Below are 21,321 nucleotides of genomic sequence, written 5' to 3'. Positions count from 1 at the left end.
GTCTAGAGGGGGAGACAGACAGTAATATGGATAATTTATAATATATAATTTAAAGATATGCACATAAGTGCTGTGGGGTTGGAGGTGGAGCAAATATCAGTTGTCCAAAGATTAAGATTAAGACAGTGATTGAAGTCCGTTGATGACACAGAAGGGAGAGTGAGCTGGGAAAAAGAGGAATTAATCGGCGAAAGCCTCTAGTGACCTCAATAATGTTGGCCTACTGGATAGAGCACAGGCCTGGGAGTCTGAAGGACCTGGGTTCTAATCCTGCTCCGCCCCTTGTGTGCTGTGTGACCAAGTCAATTAACTTCTCTGTGCCTCAGTTACCTCATCTGTAAAATGGGGATTAAGACTGTGCATCCCATGGTGGACACGGATTGTGTCCAACCTGATTAGCTTGTAGCTATCTCAGCGCTTAGCACAGTTCCTGGCATATTGTAACCGTTTACAAAGACCATTAAAAAAATCCTGGATCCCAAATTTCCCCCAAGGGAGTCTGGGGACTCCATGGGATAAGAGAAGAGAGACTCCCTACCCTCCAATCCCATCCATTTGGGGAAGGAGCCCCACTTATAGCATGTTCTGAGATCAAGCAGAGATCCACCATAAAAAGATGTGGTCTTGATCCATTACTTAATACAAAATTGATTCAGTGAGATGTCTATACCAGCTCATAGTACAAAGGTCCCTTCTCTGCCCACTAGGGCTTACATTCTAGTTGGTATAGACAGCACACAAGGTGTGACAAACACAGCTGACTAGCTGTGAACAGCCCTAAAATTATTTTTCCTACACGCATCTGTTTCTACCTGTGAGCCCGTTGTTGGGTCGGGATGTCTCTATATGTTGCCAATTTGTACTTCCCAAGTGCTTAGTACAGTGCTCTGCACAAAGTAAGTGTTCAATAAATACGATTGAGTGACTGAATGAAAGTCTGGAGAAGGGGAAAGAGATTGTCAAATTGGGAGGGACGAAGGGGTGTAGGCAGGAATGCTAGATGGGGAATGTAGTGTCTCTATATGTTGCCAACTTGTACTTCCCAAGCGCTTAGTACAGTGCTCTGCACACAGTAAGCGCTCCATAAATACGATTGATGATAATGGCAGGGTGAGAGACAAAGTGCTAAGGACGTGAGGTGATGCCCGGAGGAGAGTGAGAAAATGGGTGGAATGCCGGGGGGCCCTTTGGGCTGGGCTCAATCCATCGAGCAAAGGTATTTATTGAGTATTGCTCAAATCCCAGCTCCGCCAATTGTCAGCTGTGTGACTTTGGGCAAGTCACTTAACTTCTCCGTGCCTCAGTTACCTCATCTGTAAAATGGGGATTAAAATAGTGAGCCCCCCGTGGGACAACCTCATCAACTTGTAACCTCCCCAGCGCTTAGAACAGTGCTTTGCACATAGTAAGCGCTTAATAAATGCCATCATTATTATTATGATTATTACTGAGGGCAAAGCACCTTACTAGCACTTGGAAGAGGACAGCTGAAGCAGGATATACCCTCCCTGCCCTCGAGGAATTTACAATCAAACAGGGGAGGCAGGCAGGCAGGCAGGCAAAAATTCTTTACAAATAATGGGAGCAAGAGGAAGAAGGGAACCCGCTGGGAAGCAGTGCAAGTATATCAGGATGAAAGAGCTGAATAATTACACAAATTATGCATGTACAAATGCCAAGGCTAGGACACCTATTGCAGCACTTATACACATATCTGCAATTTACTTATATTAATGTCGGTCTCCCCCTCTAGACTGTAAGGTGGTTGTGGGCAGGGAATGTGTGTGTTATATTTTAACAATAACAATATTGTTCTTATATTTTCTGTACTTTCCCAAGTGCTTACTATAGATCTCGGCAGGCAGTATGTGTTCAGTAAATAGTACCAACTGATAGACTGACTCAAAAGCTTTAATTTATTTGAGCATATTTATTGAGCGCTTACTGTGTGCAGAGCACTGTACTAAGCGCTTGGAAAGTACAATTTGGCAACGAATCCTTAAGCACTAAGGATGGGGGCTGGGCCGACATGACTAGGGAGTTTTGAGCCAATCGGGGACGTGGGAGGGGGTGATGAGAAGTAGCAGAAGACTGATATGGTTTCTGTCTTCTGCACCCTCAGAATCCCTGGCATCTGGGGATGCTGTCACAGCCATCATGGGCATCGACTTTTGCGACTCCACCCAGGCGGCTAATTTCCAGCTGTGGTAGGTTTGGGGCTGGCCTGCTGGTTCTGGGCAGGGATGGAGCTGGGGGGGAGAAGCTAGGGGTGGGATCGGCCCCCCAAACTGGGTCCCTGCTGAGAGCTTCACTGTCACCCTGTAGCTTATTCATTCAATCATATTTATTGAGCGCTTACTTTGTGCAGAGCACTGTACTTAGCGCTTAGGAAGTACAAATCGGCAACATATAGTGACGGTCCATACCCAACAACGGGCTCACAGTCTAGAAGGGGGAGACAGACAACAAAACAAGTAGAGAGGTAAAGAGCACAGGTTTGGTGGTCAGAAGGACCTGGGTTCTAATCCCAGCTCTGCCACTTGTCTGCTGTGTGACCCTGAGCAAGTTGCAACTTCCCTGTGCCTCAGTTACCTCATCTGCAAAAATGGTGATTAAGACTGTGGGCCCCACGTCAAACAACCTAATTACCTTGTATCTACAACAGAACAATCTTAGAACTACAATTATAACTAAGATTCTACAGTCTTAGAACAGTGCTGGCCCATAGTAAGCACTTAAATACCATAATTATTATTATTCTTCTCTGGGCCTCAAGTTTCCTCATCTGTAAAATGGGGATTCAGACAGTGAGCCCCACATGGGGCAGGGACTGTGTCCAACCCATTTATCTTGTATCTACCCAGCGCTTATTACAGAGCCTGACACATAGTAAGCACTTAAATACCATTAAAAGCACTTAAATACCACACAGACTGCACCTACCTATGCCACCTCTTCACGGCAAGTGGAGAGGGTCAAGGAAGACTTGTTTGCTGCCACTAGTCAGTCAGTCAGTTGTATTTATTGAGTGCTTACTGTGTACAGATCACTGTACTAAGCACTTGGGAGAGTACTCTGCAACAATAAGTAGACATTCCCTGCCCACATCGAGCTTACAGTCTAGGCTAAGAACAAAGAGCAGAGGGGTTGCGGGGGGAAATGCCTAGAGAACCAGAGCCCTGCCCTCCATATCCAATCAATCTACCAGTAGTATTTACTGAGCCTCTCCTATGCACCAAGTAATGTCCTAAGCTCTTAGGAAAGTACTCCTGAATGAGATCATCATCATCAATCGTATTTATTGAGCGCTTACTGTGTGCAGAGCACTGTACTAAGTGCTTGGGAAGTACAAATTGGCAACATATAGAGACAGTCCCTACCCAACAGTGGGCTCACAGTCTAAAAGGGGGAGACAGAGAACAAAACCAAACATACTAACAAAATAAAATAAATAGAATAGATATGTACAAGTAAAATAAATAAAAATAAATAGAGTAATAAATATGTACAAACATATATACATATATACAGGTGCTGTGGGGAAGGGAAGGCGGTAAGATGGGGGGGGATGGAAAGGGGGACGAGGGGGAGAGGAAGGAAGGGGCTCAAGGAAGGAAGGAAGGAAGGAGATGTGGCCACTGTCCTTAAGGAGCAACAATCTGCAGGGCAGCTAACTGTTGGATTATTGGAAGTGCAAATTCAGGTTGGTCTGTGTCCCCAGCACTGAACCAGCCTCTGTGGGAATGCCTTGGACCAGGCCAACATGCCTGACTCCTCCAGATGAGAATGGGCAACCTTTTCCCCACCAACCTCAGACTGTTCCCTCACCACCCAGGCTAGGTGGAGCGGGCAGGGCAAAAATGGCAAAACCCTCCTGGCATTTTCCTGGGGGTTGGGAGGAGGGGGCAGAGAGAGTAAGAGCCCTCCTCCTCTCCCTCAATCCTCTTTGCTTCTCCCCATCCCCCCAGCACCCACACCCGCCAGTTCTACGTCTCCATCCAGCCACCGGTGGGAGAGTTGATGGCCCCCGTATTCATGAGTGAAAATGAGTTCAAGAAGGAGCAAGGTGAGTGAGCACCTTTCTGGACTTCTACCTCCCCGTCCCTAACACTCTGGAAAACCAGCCCTTCCCTATCCCCCCGGCCTCCAACCCCAGAAACATCTGAGAGCTGCAGGCCTCCACCCCATCCCAAAGCGCCCTGGGAAACCAGGCTTCCCGATCCAAGAAACGTCTGAGAGCTGAATGGCAGTCCCATGCGTGGTAAGTGGGGCCTGTCAACCATCAGGATTTCTCAGCCTTGGCTCAGGGCCCGGGAGCCGGGGATGGCCAGGGACACTTGGCCGGGAGCTGACTGGAAGTTGATGGAATTACCACCTCTGGGCCCCCTTCCCTAAACCTCCCTCCCTCCCTGGGCCCCGTAGCCAGCTCCTTGGAGCTCTGCCACAGAGTTGGAGGACCCCAGTCAATCAGTGGTATTTAGTAAGCGCTTAACGTGTAGGGCACTGTACTAAGCAATTGGTAGTGTACAATATAACAGAGTTGGTGGGCATGTTCCCTGCCCACAACAGGTGGGGTGAGAGGAAGTCGGAGAGACTTTCTTCCCTGGTTGCTGCCCCTGCTGCCCTGTTTTATTCCCTTCTCTGAGGCCGGGCCGTGCTCTTGCTTCACTAGACCTCGTATTAAAGCCTAAAGTGGGGAAGTCTAGGCTGCCCTGGGACGTCCTGAAAGGTCCCTAAGAAGCAGCTGTGGCCGAGTGGGTACAGCCTGAGCATCAGAGGATCTAGGTTCTAAGCGCGGCTTTGCCACTTGTCTATTGTGTGACCTAGGGCAGTTCACTTCACTTCTCTTAATCCCTCATCTGTAAAACAGGGATTAAGGTTGTGAGCCCCATGTGGGACAGGGACTGTGTCCAACCCAATTTGCTTGTATCCACCCCTGCACTTATTAAAGTGCCTGGCACATAGTAAGCATTTAACAAACATCACAATTATTATTTTTCCCTTCCACAGTGAAGGAGTAAAGCTTGCTCCCTTCATCTGCATAGTGCCTGTGGTATCCCCTGAGGAGCATCAACAAGGCTTGCAGCCTTCTCTGGTCCCCTCTCATTCATTCATGTTTACTGTGCACCTATTCCCTGTGAAGCACTGCGCTTAGCACTGGGGAAAAGGGCAGAGGACAGTTTTGACATGGCTTCCGCCCCACTGGAGCTTTACAATCCAAGAATCAAAACAGGTGGAGAGCCTGGAAAAAAAACACAAAAGACTGAAATGATACAGTGATGTAACCTAAGGAAAAAAAAAAAGGATAGCTCTCTCTCCTTCCTTCTATCATTTCCCCATTTCCCTCAACCCTACCTAGGGCAGGATCAATGATATACTGGCACTGTAGGTTTTTAGTATTCCACCATACAGATTAGCATGGCCTCTAGAGTTACAGACTTTAAAGAAAGCAAACAGAGCCTTAACAGAATCACACTGTGAGATCAAAAGAAATGTAGCCAAGTCTGTCTCTCCCCTTTCAATGATTTATTGGTTAGATTTTCCTCTTCATGGGGGACCGTGGCATGCATGTCCTGAAGACAGAGAGCTGTTTTCTCTTTGGCCAGCTATATGAGGAGTTACAAGAACTGGGGGGAAGACAAGAGAGGGGGCAGAAGACTTGGTGGTGGTGTCAAAATGATAGCCTTCACCTGGAGTCAGGTTGAGGATGTGTTGGGGTCACTGGCCCACACCACTGTCCCTCCTCTCTTATGATACCAATCCTTCAGTAACTCTAGGACAGGCCACATCTCCCTTTCATGCTACTTGTGTCCCAAGCCCCCTTCCTCTACCGGTCCCCCTCCCTCGGACTTTGCCATGATGCATTTCATTCTGAGCGCTCAGCGAACAGCCCTGCATCGGGGGCCCTGGGACAAAACAAAAGCAGTTTGAGGGCTGGAGGGGTTTGGCGTGGCCTAGTGGCTAGAGCATGGGCCTGGAAGTTGGAAAGACCTGGGTTCTAATCCTTGCATCACCACTTGTCTGGCTGTGGCCTTGGCCAAGTCACTTCACTTCTCTGTGTGTCAGTTACCTTATCTGTAAAATGGGGATTAAGACTGTCAAAGTCATGTGGGATTTGATTACCTTGTATCTACCCCAATGCATAGTACAGTGCCCGGCCCCTAATAAGCATTTCAATACCATTAAAAACAACAACAACAACAACAAAAAACCCAGCCCTCATTCCCCCTTGGGAAGCTAGGCCAGCATCTCCTGCCCCACCTACGGCTTCTCTGGCTTTCAGGGCCTTTTCTGTGACCGCTCACTGGACTCCTCTACTTCCCAGGAAAGCTTACCGGGATGAGCGAGATCACGGAGAAACTGACCCTGCCAGAAAGATGCCAGAATGACCATGCCGTGGTGCAGAGAGTGACGTCTGCTGCTAATGTGAGCCGGGTGCCCTGTGGGGCAGACAAGGAATACAGGTAATAGCAGCAGGACAGCCCTCCCTCCCCTCCCCCTTTCTCAGCATTCTTCCCTTCCCTCTTTCTGCCACTCCTCACCTGCCAATCTGAACTACATAGGTGGACCCCACAATTTCCCTGAAATCTTGGAAGATCAACGGGCATTTGGGCTACGTGTGACCGCCTCCGTACACTTCCAGCTCTTAGGGCCAGTTTGAGTCAGCTGGGTGAGGGGGGCAACTGCTTGCTCCTGCAGCCTGTGGGAGGACAGTGGGGAGAGGAAGGGAGCCAGTAGACGCCTTGTGCTCATTCATTCAATCGAACTTACTGAGCGCTTACTGTGTGCAGAGCACTATACTAAGCATTTGGGGTGGGGGGGGATAACAATAGGCACATTCCCTGGTCACAACGAGCTGGACCGGAGTTGAAGTGCACCCAGCTGGTTCCTCGGGGCATAGGGTGCATGTTGGGCCAGGCTGGCTACAGACTGGCAGCTATGGAGGGGTGATCTTGCCCTTGTCACTCACCCTCCTGTTCCTTCGCTAGGTTTGCTGCGAAGACAGTGACTAGTGGGAGCCTGGTCCTGATCACCCTGGATATCAAGGAGGGTGGGGCGGCCCAGCTGACGGTCAACAGCGAGAAGATGGTGATCGGCACCATGTTGGTGAAGGACGTCATCCAGGCCCTGACCCAGTGACTGCCCCTCCCTTCTCCCCCCCAGCCCCCAAACTCACGACCTCCCTGGCTCCTCTTTCTGTTTCCCCCTCCCTCACTGCCAGCAGGACCAGGGTCTCAACATGCCCACTCTGCAGCCTGGGCCCCTGAGGACAGTGCTCAGCAACTGCTCTTTGCCCTATTTACTGTAATCAATCCATTTACCAATGTTATTTATTGAACACTTACTGTGTGCAGAGCACTGAACTAAGCACTAGGGAGAGTGCAATACAACACAGTTGGGGGAGTTAGTCTACAGGACTACCAAGTCTACCAACTTCAGAGACATGTCTGACTGCCTTGTCTGGGCCACCTGATGCCCACCCCCTCCCCCAAGAAGGGGTCTGCCTCATTCACTCATTCAATCATATTTATTGAGCGCTTACTGTGTGCAGAGCACTGTTGAAAGCACTTGGGAGAGTACAATATAACAATAAACAGACACATCCTCCACCCACGAGTTTACAGTCACCCCCATCCCCACAGCCACCTCCCAATGCCCCCCTCACCTACTTCTCACCTGTGGAGGATGCACAGGATCAGGCCAGGAGGGATGGGAGACTGGCTGGGAGGTGGGAGAGGAGAAAAGTGGATGTATCCCTTCCAGAAAACCCGCCCTGCCTGGGGCTTAGAGTATAGGCCAAGGGAAGGCCCTGGGGGAATCCATTTTCACCTCCACCTGGCCCCAACACTGCTCAGTCACTGTGTCATCTTGACGTGTTGGCTTCAGTCTAGCTCTGTTTATTATCGACAAAACCACCCAATAAATATCTGCCGCATCCCAGCTCCTCCTTCCTTTCTGGACCTTTCTGAGGGTGTGGAGGGGGATTTGAAGCCGGGAAAGACTTGCCACACACTTCAGTCAACCAATCGATAGTATTTACTAAGTGCTTTCTGTGTGCAGAACACCATACTAAGCAGAGGATTTGAAAGAGGAAGGGCCACAGTCCCTGCCCTAGATGAGCATACAGTGTGATAGGGAAGCTGAATGGATAGACCAGGGGCCTGAGAGTCAGAAGGATGTGGGTTTTAATCCCGGCTCTGTCACATCAATCAATCATATTTATTGAGTGCTTACTGTGTGCAGAGCACTGTACTAAGCACTTGGGAAGTACAAGTTGGCAACATATAGAGACAGTCCCTACCCAACAGTGGGCTCACAGTCTAGAATGTGTCACAGTCTCACATGTCTGCTGAGTGACCATGGGCAAGTCACATAACTTCCCTAAGCCTCAGTTACCTCATCTGTAAAATGGGGATTAAGAGACTAAACCCCATGAGGGGCAGGGACTGTGTCCAACCTAACTCGTAACTACCCTAGCGCTTAGAACAGTGTTTGGCACATAGTAAGTGCTTAAATACCATTATTACCATTATTATTATTAATAAGTGCTTAGTACAGTTCTCTGCACACAGTAAGTGCTTAATAAATTCGATTGAATGAATTACACAAGCCATTCACAAATAGAAGAGAATGAAGCAATGCCATAGCTACTGAGAGCAAAAGTTTGGAAGGATAAACGGATAAATAAGTGCAGGCAGAACAAGAAGGAGAATGCCAACTTGGGGTAGGTACCTTTTCCTAGCCAGCTACCTGGAGTCCAGTGAAAGACCAGATAGAGACCTTCCTTGAAAGTAGATTGCTGACCTTTCCCACTGTAGTTCTGCATCCTCCTGCATACACTTAACACTTGTCTCTCTAAGCTTCTAAACCTCACAGAGAAGGAAGTTGAGGGAAGCAGCATGGCCTAGTGGATAGAGTACGGGCCTGGGAGTTGGAAAGACCTGGGTTCTAATCCTGGCTCTGCCACGTGTCTGCTGTGTAACCTTGAGCAAGTCACTTCACTTCTCTGGACCTCACTTACCCCAGCTGTAAAATGGGGATTGAGACTGTGTCCAACCCAATTTGCTTGTATTCCCCCTCCAGTAGAGTGCCTGGCACATAGTAAATGCTCAACAAATACCACAATTACTAGTATTATTATTATTATTATTACATGGACCGAGTCCAACCTGTTAACCTTGTATTGACTCCAGCGCTTAGTAGAGTGCTTAGCAAATAAGCGCTTAACAAATACCATAAAAAATTCAGTTATATGTATTCTCCCAAGTGCTTAGTACAGCCTTCTGCATACAATTAGTGCTCTGAAGCACAACTGATTGAGTGATGGATGTTAAAGATTAATTCCCTTTGGCTCTAAAGACAATAGAGCCAAACAGGTACCACCAGTGACTGCTGTGTGAAAGATCAGCCTAATATAATAATAATTATTATTATGGTATTTAAGGGCTTACTGTGTGCCAGGAACTGTACTAAGGGCTGGGATGGATAAAAGCAAATCAGGTTGGACACAGTCCCTCTCCCATGTGAGGCTCACGGTCTCAATCCCCATTTTCCAGATGAGGTAACTGAGGCACAGAGTAGTGAAGTGACTTGCCCAAGGCCACAAAGCAGACAAGTGGTGGAGTCAGGATTAGAACCCATGACCACCTAACTCCCAGGCTTGTGCTCTATCCACTCCCCAATGCAACTTTGTATTATTTTTCTTTAATACGCACCCGCCCTAATTAGTTTCTTCTTCTGGGCAACACCCCCCAGCCCCCTGCCACCTTAGATTTGGTTTAAAAAAAAATATGTCTTTTCTCCTGCTGCATGTGCAAATTTGAGTCACCTGTTCAGGGATACAACCACGTGAGTCCCAACCTGTATATGGTATTTGCAGCTGGACAGGCCAGAAATCTGGAGGCCAGCCCAACCTGGTATTGGTCTCAGAATGCAGTTTCCAGACCTCAAGCCGGACCAGAAGAGAGCCCTGGCTCTGAGCTAAAAGTGGGCTTGGCAGGTGAGATAAAAGCTACAACTCCGCTCAAACCTTGGAGTCAATGGCCCCAAATAGACGAGTATGGCAAAATGGGATCCAGAAAGGCATGGCCGTTTTCAAGCAGAAACTTTGTAGGGATTGGAAGACAAGGCAACACAGGGCAACATAAGGGGGGAGGAGGTGTTGGGGGGAGGGAGGGAAGAGAGAGAGTGTGTATGCGCGCGCGCTCTGCCACTTTGTTGTGTGACCCTGGGAAAGTCACTTCTCTGTGCCTCAGTTTCCTCATCGGTAAAGTGGAGAGTAAGACTGTGAGCTCCATGTGGGGCATGGACTGTATCTAACCTGATTAGCTTCAATCTACAGTGCCTGGTACATAGTAAGCAATTAACAAACACCATTAAAAAATGAAAAGATCAGGGCTGGAGGTGGAACGACTCTGACATGCCTTGTCAGAAGGTGACAGACTGACGTACTCCTGGGGCAGGTTTGAAAGTGGGACTTGTGACAGCTTGCTCCAAAAATAATATTGTCTGATGGGATGGAACAATCCCTGCAAACATTAGAATTGCACTGAACAATAATGGCCTGATCATTAGGCCTGTCCTTCCTAGATTTAGAACCAAACAGGTTTTTCTGAGAAAAACAATTCTTATATTAAAAACAAAACAAACAAAAAACCTGGCCCTGTGAGTGGCACAGTGAGCTCATTGGTCAATCAATAGTTTCTACTGAATATCTACTGTGTGCCCAGCACTGTTCTTCATACTTAGGGAGTGCAACTGAGGTAAAAAATAATAATAATCATAATAACTGTGGTACGTTAAGTGTGTACTATATGCCAAGCACAGTACTAAATGGTGGGGTACTTAAGATAATCAGGTCCTGCATGGGACTCAGTATAAATAAGAGGGAGAACAGGCATGAACCCCTACTTTGCAGTGATGGAACTTAAGTACAGATAAATTGAGTGATTTGCCCAAGGTCACAGAGCACGTAAGTGGTGGACTAGGAGTTTTCATCTGAGTTCTTTTTCTGAGCAGTATCAGGTGAGAGACCTTCCACTGCCCGAGACTTCCCCCGCGCAGCCCAGGCAACCTGCCTGCAGCAGGTGAAACAACTTTCTGGGCTTTTATATTGAGATAATGAGGAAGTTTGCTTTGACATGTGCTGGCAATAGCCTGGCTTTGGCTGCGGATCAGTGCCTTTTGTTTGTTTAGGAATGCACTGCGGTCTACAAGGTTCATCAGTGAAATCCAAACCACAGCCAGGAATAAAAATCAACCAGTTTACTGAGCCCTTACTGTGTGGAGAACACTGTACTACGCGCTGGGGGAGCAGACTATAACAGAGTTGGTAGACCTGTTCCCGAATAAAACCCAGGCTTACTGACTTCACATGCTGTGGATTTTAACCCTTAGAGGAGGACTAGTAAAAATGGTACTCAGAATAACATTTATTGGGCACTCACTGGTTTGCAATACTAGGCTCTTGGGAAGTACAAAACAAGCAGCAGCGTGGCTCAGTGGAAAGAGGTCATGGCTGTGGAAAGGCTGTGGAATCAGAGGTCATGGGTTCAAATTCCTCCACTGCCAACTGTCAGCTGTGTGATTTTGGGTAAGTCACTTAACTTCTCTGTCCCTCAGTTACCTCATCTGTAAAATGGAGATTAAAACTGTGACCGCCCCCCGCCCCCCCCCCCCCGGGACAACCTGATCACCTTGTAACCTCCCCAGCACTTAGAACAGTGCTTTGCACATAGTAAGTGCTTAAGAAATACCATTATTATTAACTTACATATTCCCTACCCACAAAGAGCTTAAATTCTAAAGGTGGAGACAAAAATAAAATTACTTACAGAGCAAATACTGTAGATTCTAGACTCTACTGTAGATTTTAAACTACAAGCTCGTTATGGGCAAAGAATGTGCCTGTTCTATTGTATTGTGCTCTCCCCAGTGCTTAGTACAGTGCTCTGCACGGAGTACATGCTCAATACCTCTGATAATTAAAAAAACTTGAATGTACAACTGAATATATATAAACGTAAGTATTGAAGATGGGTAATGAGTTTATATGACTTGGGATGCTGGCAATTAAACGAGGAAGGCACACTGGAAGAGGTGAGATTTTGTGCATTTATAGAGTGCCCACAGGGCTCTGGGTGCTAGATAATCCTTCTAGACTGTGAGCCCATTGTTGGGTCGGTACTGTCCTTATATGTTGCCAAATTGTACTTTCCAGGCGCTTAGTACAGTGCTCAGCACACAGTAAGTGCTCAATAAATACGACTGAATGAATAATCCTTCTGTTTTGCAGGATACTGACTATGGGGATGAAGCGGTGCTTTTTTGGCGGGGCAACAGGCTCCTTGGGCAAAACCCTAGAAGAAATCATCTCTCGGTCTGGGGGAAAGTGCTTTCAGGGCTGTGGCTAGCAATAAAAGTAAAAATAAAAAATATTTAACTGAACTGAGGGTACAGATGAAATGCGTGCCCGTGGATACGGAACACATGCAACCATGATGCTAACAGGAAGGGCCTACAAAGACTTTGTTCAAGAGAAATCTGCTGGGGCAGGGCCACTGATGGCATGCTTGTTTCAAGAAAAATGGGCTGCAGCTGCCTTGCCTGATCCTCCTACTGAGCTGGCAGGGGGGCTGCTCGGACAGAGACCCCACCAGCATCACCGGGTTTTTGGCTTTCCAATTCGGATTCGTGCAGCTAAAATGCCAACGTCGTCGTGATCTAAATCAAGGTCCATTTTGGCTACATTCTCAAGTACCACAAATTCTCGTGCAGATTGGAAGGACACGGAGAAAATTAATACCGAAAATACTAAATCAATCAACCCACCTGACCAAAGCTATTAATTTAAGAGCACCTTTACATAAGTCTCCCTCAAACGAAGCCCACAACACAATGATGAATCTCAGTCTGCGCTTTCCCACCTATTAATCCATCCCCTACTACACCCTAGTTTGCCCTCTTCGTTTTATTCCTCAACCTCCTCGGGGTAACTCCCTCTCAACCTTCCTGCCGCAGAACTCTTGTTCATAACATTTTCCTGGCCTATATTTGGCTCTCCCCATTTTCAAAGCCCTTCTTAAAAAAAAATCTCATCTTCCCCCGTTAATTACCTTTCCCAGACAGGTTTTTCCCCGTTAATTACCTCTCCCACAGGTTTTTCCCCCCCAACTTCCACTTCAGCTCATCTGCATCAACTGTACAGTTCACCATTTACATATAATCATTTCATTTAAGCACTAACTCATCACTTCTCCTGTCACTTCTTCCTCTTATCTGTAAATGACCCTGTTAGGATGTAAACTTCCTGGGGGAAGGGATTTTTGCGTACTGAATCCATTGTTCTCTCCCAACCGCTTATAGTACAATAACTGGACATTTAGTGTTTCCATCCAAATTCCAGGTTTGACATCCCTCAGATGTTACATGACTTGGGCCTGAGCGGTGGGGACGGCATAAGAGGGAAGGGAGGGAGATTGCGACACTAGACCGTAAACACAAGTTTCTTTTTAAAAATATTTGTAAAGGTCTTACTATTTGCCAAGCACTGTTCTAAACGCTGGGGTAGATACACGGTAATCAGGCTGGACATGGTCTTTGTTTCACATGGGGAATTCACAGTCTTAATCCCCATTTTACAGATGGCAGAGACAAGTTAAGTGACTTGCTTAAGGTCATACAGCCAGCGCTTAGAACAGTGGTTGGCACACAATAAGCGCTTAACAAATACCATCATCACTATTTAGCAAAGTAGCAGAATCATAATCAGAACCCAGATCCTTCAGACTCGTAGGCCCGTGTTGCTTTTCGTTATAGGCACAGAGGGTGCCCGCTAATTCTGCAATATTGCACCTTCCCAAGCTATCAGTACAGTGCTCGGCACATAGTAGGCGCCCCCATAAACACCTTTGGTTAATCAAACGAGATAATCGGGGATTTAACTTCCACCTACCCAGCCGCTTGCCGACCCCCCGCATCACGATCGTTTCCTCCAAATCCTGAGGATAAACTCGGTCCGAGAACTTCTCCTCTCCGGGCTCCAGCTGCCCTAAAAAAACACCACCAGCCCGCTAAACTCCGCGGGCACCGGGGCGACCCTAAACCCGATTTTTTGGCGCCAGAAGCGGGTGGTTTTCCCTTTAAATGTCCCCTAGTTGGGAAGGGGGAGTGGGTGGGTCAGGCCTGCCAGGCGCCCGAGCGCTTTAGACTGTGAACCCACTGTTGGGTAGGGACTGTCTCTATATGTTGCCAACTTGTACTTCCCAAGCGTTTAGTACAGTGCTCTGCAGACAGTAAGCGCTCAATAAATACGATTGATTGATTTAGGGAGGGTCCGCCAAGTGTCCTTTGCTCCTCGGGGGGCATTGCGGGGAAGTTGTGCGCACGTTTAGGAGTCGGCACCCTGCGGCCTGGGGGGGGTTGCAAACACAGGTGTTTCGGATTGTTGCTCCAAAGACTCAGAGAGGGCGGGGGGGGTAACTCGGGCTTTAAAAACTGCCCCGGGAGGAAGGGAGGTGCCTTTGGCTGTTGCAAAAAAATAAAATAGCAGCACGGATCCGGCTGGTCCTGGTGATCCTTTTGCACCTTAGTCGTTTAAATGTGCCCCCTTCTCCCCAGCCCCTAAGAAAACCACCGCTCTGTAGACCGCAAGGCAGCGTGCCCTGTTCATGCTCATGGCTTTCCCGCTGGTAAGAGGTTTTAATTTGGGGAGGAGGAGGAGGGGGGAGCCGGGCGCTCAAGCTGCGTCAAATGGAGCGAGTGGGATGCGCCACGGCTACCTTAAAGTTGGACGGGGTGGGGCTTGAAACTCAGTTGCATCCTAACGGTTGCCGGGAGAGGCGGCCAGTACATCTTTGCACGTATGTTTGGCGCCCGGGGAGGGATTCTAACAGGTAAGGCCCGGGCTTTTTCACCGCCTCCTCTGCCGCGTTATCGTCTCTTTTTTTTTCCACCGCGCCTTAGGCAGGTTGCAACACTTTTTCCATCTTCTTCTCTTCCTTCCACCGTCCTCAATTCCCGCAGTTTCGCCGCCGCCGCCCAGGGCAGCCTGCAGTGCGGTGGGAAGCGGGGCGGGGCGGCGGTTGCAGGCGACGGGAGCTGCGGGGGAATGTCCCGGGATTGTCCCGGGAATGTGGGCGCCGTCTTCCCATCTCGTGCATCCAAAGCGAGACACCGGGGGGCCTCTGCAGCATCATTCTTCCCCCCCCCCTCCACCTGGGGGGGCGACGCGGGCGAGTGGTCACGTGCCCCGGGCGGGGAATCCCGCGTGCTTGTTTGCAAGGACCAGACACGCGTGACTCCGCTACTTTTTCCAGCCTTAAAGGGACGTGGCGGCCGGGACCCGGTCCTTGGAACAGGTTTTTCCTTTAATCCCCCTTTCCAGCCGTGTCGGATCTTCCCCCGCCCCGGATGAGGGCTAAATTCAACTCAGGTGATAGCCTGGGTCACCTGTTGGAGGATTAAAGGAGAACGTCCCTCCCTCCCCCCACCCATTCCCACGTGCTTTGCAGGGACGGTGCATTTGGGATGCGTGGAGGGGGCGAGGTGGTCGCTTCCCTGTATTCCTTTTTTTGAGGCTCGGCTTCGTGGATGCGTGCCCTTATCCTGAGCTGGTAAGTTGTTGTTTTTATAGAGGCCTTAGTGTCCCATGTTGAGGATATTGGGGTGGGGGGGGGGATTTAGGGCCTTCCTCTCCCCCTCGTCTCCCTCTCCATCACCCCCATCTTACCTCCTTCCCTTCCCCACAACACCTGTATATATGTTTGTACATATTTATTACCCTATTTATTTTACTTGTCCATATCTATTCTATTTATTTTATTTTGTTAGTATGTTTGGTTTTGTTCTCTGTCTCCCCCTTTTAGACTGTGAGCCCACTGTTGGGTAGGGACTGTCTATATGTTGCCAATTTGTACTTCCCGAGCGCTTAGTACAGTGCTCTGCACATAGTAAGCGCTCAAATACGATTGATGATGATGAAGGAATCCCAAAGCGGTTTGGCGGGAGGAAAAGGAGCCTCATTAGGAGAGGGAATTCTTACTATGCATTGCAGGTTTCCGCTTTTCAGGCCTCTTTTGAGCCGTTTGACTCCCCCCCCGAGTTGGGTGTGAGATATTTCCTCAGGGAATCGCGAATATCGTAACCTCGGCCGGTCCTGGTAGTTCACATTGCGCTAGTCAGGCCCGAGACCCCAACGAGGGGCTTCTGATCACTCTTCTCCCATCAAATCTAATGGTGAATTAATCAATCAATCGTATTGAGCGCTTACTGTGTGCAGAACACTGTACTAAGCGCTTGGGAACGACAAGTTGGCAACATATACAGTCCCTACCCAGCAGTGGGCTCACAGTCTAGAAAGTTAAGTTGTTTTTTTTTTTTTATTTTTTTTGCCCTGTGGGCTCCGGCCTGAGATAAAGGCAGGGGATCACGGTGGGTGCGGGATTAGGACCCCCCACGACTCTTCTGGGGATAGGAAACCTACATGATAAATCTTAAAGCAGTTAGTGCAACCCCCTTCCCCCCGCACCTCAACCCGAGTCTTAGATACCCCCCCAAAAAGGTCTCGAAAAGAGGGCGTTTAAAACTCAGAAAAGAAATCCGCCCTTTACATGGATTCCGGCCCCACCATCGATCAGCTGTGTGACTTTGGGCAAGTCAATTCACTTTTCTGGGCCTCACTAACCTCAACTGTAAAATGGGGATTAAGACTGTGAGCCCCACGTGAGACAACCTGATGACCCTGTATCTATCCCAGCTGCTCCGCACATAGTAAAAGCGTTAATATATGCCATCATTACTATTATCACCCCGAGTTTCGTGCATTGACCCGGTTGGGGGTGTGGACCACCCAATTATTCTCCCCCCCCCCCCCGACAGATCCAGAGTTTAGCCTCCCACTCCTCCTAGGAGGGGTTGGCACGTCCCACTCGGCGGGCGGAGGGTGGTAGAAGATGGTGATAATAGCAATAATAATAATAATAATATTGATATTTGTTAACCGCTTAACAAATATTATCATGTGTCAAGCACTGTTCCAACCGCTGGGGTAGATAGAAAGTAATTAGGTTGTCCCACATGGGGTTCACGGTCTTAATCCCCATTTTACAGATGGGATAACTGAGGCACAGAGAAGTTGAGTGACTGGCCCAAAGTCACGCAGATAAGTGGCGGAGCGGGATTAGAACCCACAACCTCTGACTCCCAAGCCCGGGCTCTTTCCACGAGATCTCCTGGGCCTCTCGAGGGGAAAGGGCTGTGAGGGGTGGGGGTGGGGGGGTCACCTCAATTCTTCTAGACTGTGAGCCCGCTGTTGGGTAGGGACCGTCTCTATATGTTGCCGACTTGTCCTTCCCAAGCGCTTAGTACAGTGCTCTGCACACAGTAAGCGCTCAATAAATACGATTGAATGAATGAACCCCAAGAGGACGGGTCTTGGGGAGCCGCAGGAGGAACGGGCGCAGCCCCATCTCATTACCTTGTATTCCCCCCCCCCCCCAAGTGCTTAGAACAGTGTTTGGCACATAGTAAGCGCTTAAAAAATGCCATCATTATTATAGTTAAGTGCTTAACAAATACTATTATAGTTACGCGCTTAACAAGTATCATTTTTATCATTATTATTATAGTTATGGGGTTAACAAGTACCATTATTATTATAATTAAGCACTTAAGTACCATCATTATTATATCACATAGTAAGGACCATCATTATTATATTTAAGCGCTTAACAAATACCAGCATCATCATTGTACTTCCCAAGCGCTTAGTACAGTGCTCTGCACACAGCACTCAAATACGATTGAATGAATCATCATCATTGAGCCCACTGTTGGGTAGGGACTGTCTCTATACGTTGCCAACTTTTACTTCCCAAGCGCTTAGTAATAATAATAATAATGGCATTTGTTAAGCGCTTACTATGTGCAAAGCACTGTTCTGCTCTACACACATTAAGCGCTCAATAAGTACGATTGATTGATTATTATAGCACTTCCCAAGCACTTAGTAATAACAATGGCATTTGTTAAGCGCTTACTATGTGCAAAGCACTGTTCTGCACTACACACATTAAGCGTTCAATAAATACGATTGATTATTATTATAGCACTTCCCAAGCGCTTAGTAATAATAATGGCATTTGTTTAGCGCTTACTATGTGCAAAGCACTGTTCTGCGCTGCACACATTAAGCGCTCAATAAATACGATTGATTATTGGAAAGAGCATGGGCTTTGGAGTCAGAGGTCGCAGGTTCGAATCCCGGCTCTGCCACATGTCTGCCGTGTGACCTTGGGCAAGTCACTTAACTTCTCTGAGCCTCAGTTCCCTCATCTGTAAAATGGGGATTAAGACTGAGCCCCCCGTGGGACAGCCTGATCACCTTGTATCCCCCTCAGCGCTCAGAACAGTGCTTTGCACATAGTAAGCGCTTAACAAATACCATCATTATTATTATTATAGCACTTCCCAAGCGCTTAGTAATAATAATAATGGCATTTGTTAAGCGCTCACTATGTGCAAAGCACTGTTCTGCGCTGCACACATTAAGCGCTCAATAAATACGATTGATTGATTATTATTAGAGAAGCAGCGAGGCTCAGTGGAAAGAGCCTGGGCTTTGGAGTCAGAGGTCATGGGTTCAAATCCCGGCTCCGCCACTTGTCAGCTGTGTGACTTCGGGCAAGTCACTTCACTTCTCCGTGCCTCAGTTGCCTCATCTGTAAAATGGGGATGAAGACTGTGAGCCCCCTGTGGGACAACCTGATCATCATCATCAATCGTATTTATTGAGCAATTACTATGTGCAGACCACTGTACTAAGCGCTTGGGAAGTACAAATTGGCAACATATAATAATAATGGCATTTATTAAGCTCTTATTATGTGCAAAGCACTGTTCTACAAGGTGCTCAGGTTGTCCCACGGGGGGGGGGCTCACAGTCTTCATCCCCATTTTACAGATGAGGTAACTGAGGCACTTCTCTGTGAAGTGACTTGCCCAAAGTCACACATAGAGACAGTCCCTACCCAACAGTGGGCCTCACACCTTGTAACCTCCCCAGCGCTTAGAACAGTGCTTTGCACATAGCTATTAATAAATGCCATTATATTATAGCACATAGTAAGCGCTTAACAAATACCATCTTTATAATAATAATGGCACTTATTAAGCGCTTACTACGTGCAAAGCACCGTTTAAGGGCTGGATTATTATTATTTTGTCGTCTCCCCCTTTTAGACTGCGAGCCCGCTGTTGGGGGGAGAGAGGGTCTATTTGCCGAACTGTACTCTGCAAGCGCGCCTTAAGCGCTCACTAAATGTGAATGAATGGAGAGCGCGGCCCCTTTAAGAGTTGCCGGTGGCTCGGCCGCCGCCCCGCCGGGTCACGTGGCTTCACACGTTCCCCTCCGGTGCCCGGAGGCCCCGCCCTGCCCGCTCGCTGCCCAGCGGGCCCGGGAGCGGGAGGCCCGGGAGCCCGGACCCGCCCGCTGCTAGCCGGCGGCAGGTAGGCCGGGGTCGGGCGGGAGGCGAACTGCACCCGGCCGGTGCCAACTCGTGCCACCCACCGAACCACCCACCGCGGGGCATCCCGAAAGTTGGGGGCATCTCCTTAACCTCCCCGCCTAAAAACGGGGAGGGGGAGGGAAAGGAAAGAAAAGTTCCCCCGTGCAAAAGTGGAGGCCTCCCCGTCCCACACCTTCCACCTTAAAAAGGGGCAAGAGTTGGAAGTGTTGCAACTATCAATCAATCGTATTTATTGAGCGCTTACTGTGTACTAGCTCACCTCCTCCAGGAGGCCTTCCCAGACTGAGCCCCTTCCTTCCTCTCCATCCCCACCATCTTACCTCCTTCCCTTCCCCACAGCACCTGTATATATGTTTGTACATATTTTTTACTCTATACATAGCTATTCTACTTATTTTATTTTGTTAGTATGTTTGGTTTTGTTCTCTGTCTCCCCCTTTTAGACTGTGAGCCCACTGTTGGGTAGGGACTGTCTCTCTATGTTGCCAATTTGTACTTGCCAAGCGCTTAGTACAGTGCTCTGCACATAGTAAGCGCTCAATAAATACGATTGATGATGATGATTGATGTACTAAGCGCTTGGGAAGTACAAGTTGGCAACATCTAGAGACAGTCCCCACCCAACAGTGGGCTCGCAGTCTAAAAGGGGGAGACAGAGAACTAGTTTTTTTTTTTTGCTCCCTCACAACCCAGGAATTTCTCCCGTATATCCTAATCTTGACCTCGGGTCGTAGGTCTGCTGCCCCATCTCGCCCCGGTTAGTTGCCTTTTTTTTTTTTTGAGAGGATGAGTTAGAGTTTATCATGAGAAGCAACGTAGCTCAGTGGAAAGTGCGCGGGCTTGGGAGTCAGAGGGCATGGGTTCGAATCCCGCCTCCCCCACGTATGCTGTGTGACCTTGGGAAATCACTTCACTTCTCAGTTCCCTCATCTGTAAAATGGGGGTTAAGACTGTGAGCCCCACATGGGGCAACCTCATCTCCTTGTGTTCGCCCCAGCGCTTAGAACAGTGCTTTGCGCATAGTAAGCGCTTAACAAATACCAACATTATTATTATTATTATGTAAAGGTTAAGAGCAACTGAGCGCTTAAGCGGTTGATGACTTCAAAGACTAGACTTTCTAGACTGTGAGCCCGCTGTTGGGTAGGGACTGTCTCTTTGCGGTGCAGACTTGTACTTCCCAAGCGCTTAGTACAGTGCTCTGCACACAGTAAGCGCTCAGTAAATACGATTGATTGATTCAAAGATAAAATTGCCCAGAATGGATTGGCAACAGTGAGCCAAAACAGCAAGAACAGGGTGCATCAATCACCCTTTCACCCTAAATTTATGCCAGCCACCCTGACTAGACTCAGAATCTTAGCATGGCACTGCCCAGAGAGCGGTATTGGTGGAATGTTGGCAGCATATTTTATCAGACTTTTTCCAAGGGGTGGGGGCTTTCGCACGGTTCTTTAACAACCCCGACGCTTAAGGGAGTTTGTTGCAAAGAACAAAATGGTGAAACTGCGCGGGGAAGGTTCTGGAGGCGGTATTCGGGCTGGGGGAGCCTGAGAACCGGAGCACCTGCTGCACCGACGACTGTCAAAAAAAAAAGTGTCTTGAGTTTGTGAATAATTATCTCCCACTTGAATATTCCCCTGTGGTTTACTCTTGTCCTTTTTAAATCGCCACCTGCGTTAGGGTGAAGGTGGGAGGACCCCCGAAATTAGAGACCTTTTAGGGCCTGGTTTTATTCAGCTGCCGCAAGAGGTACGTCAAGATTGAGGCCGTAGTAGCTGAATAAATTCCCGGT

At 48.4% G+C, this 21,321-nt stretch overlaps 2 protein-coding genes across 8 annotated transcripts in view; both read left to right on the top strand.

Moving 5' to 3' along the window:
* Window positions 1–7,945, top strand: part of AP3B2 (adaptor related protein complex 3 subunit beta 2) — a 54,465-nt gene extending 46,520 nt beyond the window's left edge. For both annotated transcript variants that reach the window (XM_038747193.1, XM_038747192.1), the window contains exons 23-26: window positions 2,123–2,207; window positions 3,969–4,066; window positions 6,326–6,464; window positions 6,990–7,945. In XM_038747193.1, the coding sequence (XP_038603121.1) occupies window positions 2,123–2,207; window positions 3,969–4,066; window positions 6,326–6,464; window positions 6,990–7,140 (473 nt within the window). In that variant the 3' untranslated portion in view covers window positions 7,141–7,945. The remainder of the gene's footprint in view (window positions 1–2,122; window positions 2,208–3,968; window positions 4,067–6,325; window positions 6,465–6,989) is intronic.
* Window positions 7,946–14,552: 6,607 nt separating this feature from the next.
* Window positions 14,553–21,321, top strand: part of CPEB1 (cytoplasmic polyadenylation element binding protein 1) — an 80,389-nt gene continuing 73,620 nt past the window's right edge. For 3 of the 6 annotated variants that reach the window (XM_038746802.1, XM_038746801.1, XM_038746800.1), the window contains exon 1: window positions 14,553–14,690. In XM_038746802.1, the coding sequence (XP_038602730.1) occupies window positions 14,670–14,690 (21 nt within the window). In that variant the 5' untranslated portion in view covers window positions 14,553–14,669. Of the gene's footprint in view, window positions 14,691–14,804; window positions 14,895–15,463; window positions 15,615–19,442; window positions 19,507–21,321 lie in introns of those variants that run through there. The other 3 variants (XM_038746804.1, XM_038746807.1, XM_038746808.1) reach the window with 3 other exon arrangements.

This window comes from Tachyglossus aculeatus, chromosome 5, assembly GCF_015852505.1.
Source record: "Tachyglossus aculeatus isolate mTacAcu1 chromosome 5, mTacAcu1.pri, whole genome shotgun sequence".
NCBI classification, from domain to species: Eukaryota; Metazoa; Chordata; class Mammalia; order Monotremata; family Tachyglossidae; genus Tachyglossus; species Tachyglossus aculeatus.
Note: the sequence above shows the minus strand (reverse complement) of the source record. Positions and strands in the feature narration are given on the sequence as shown.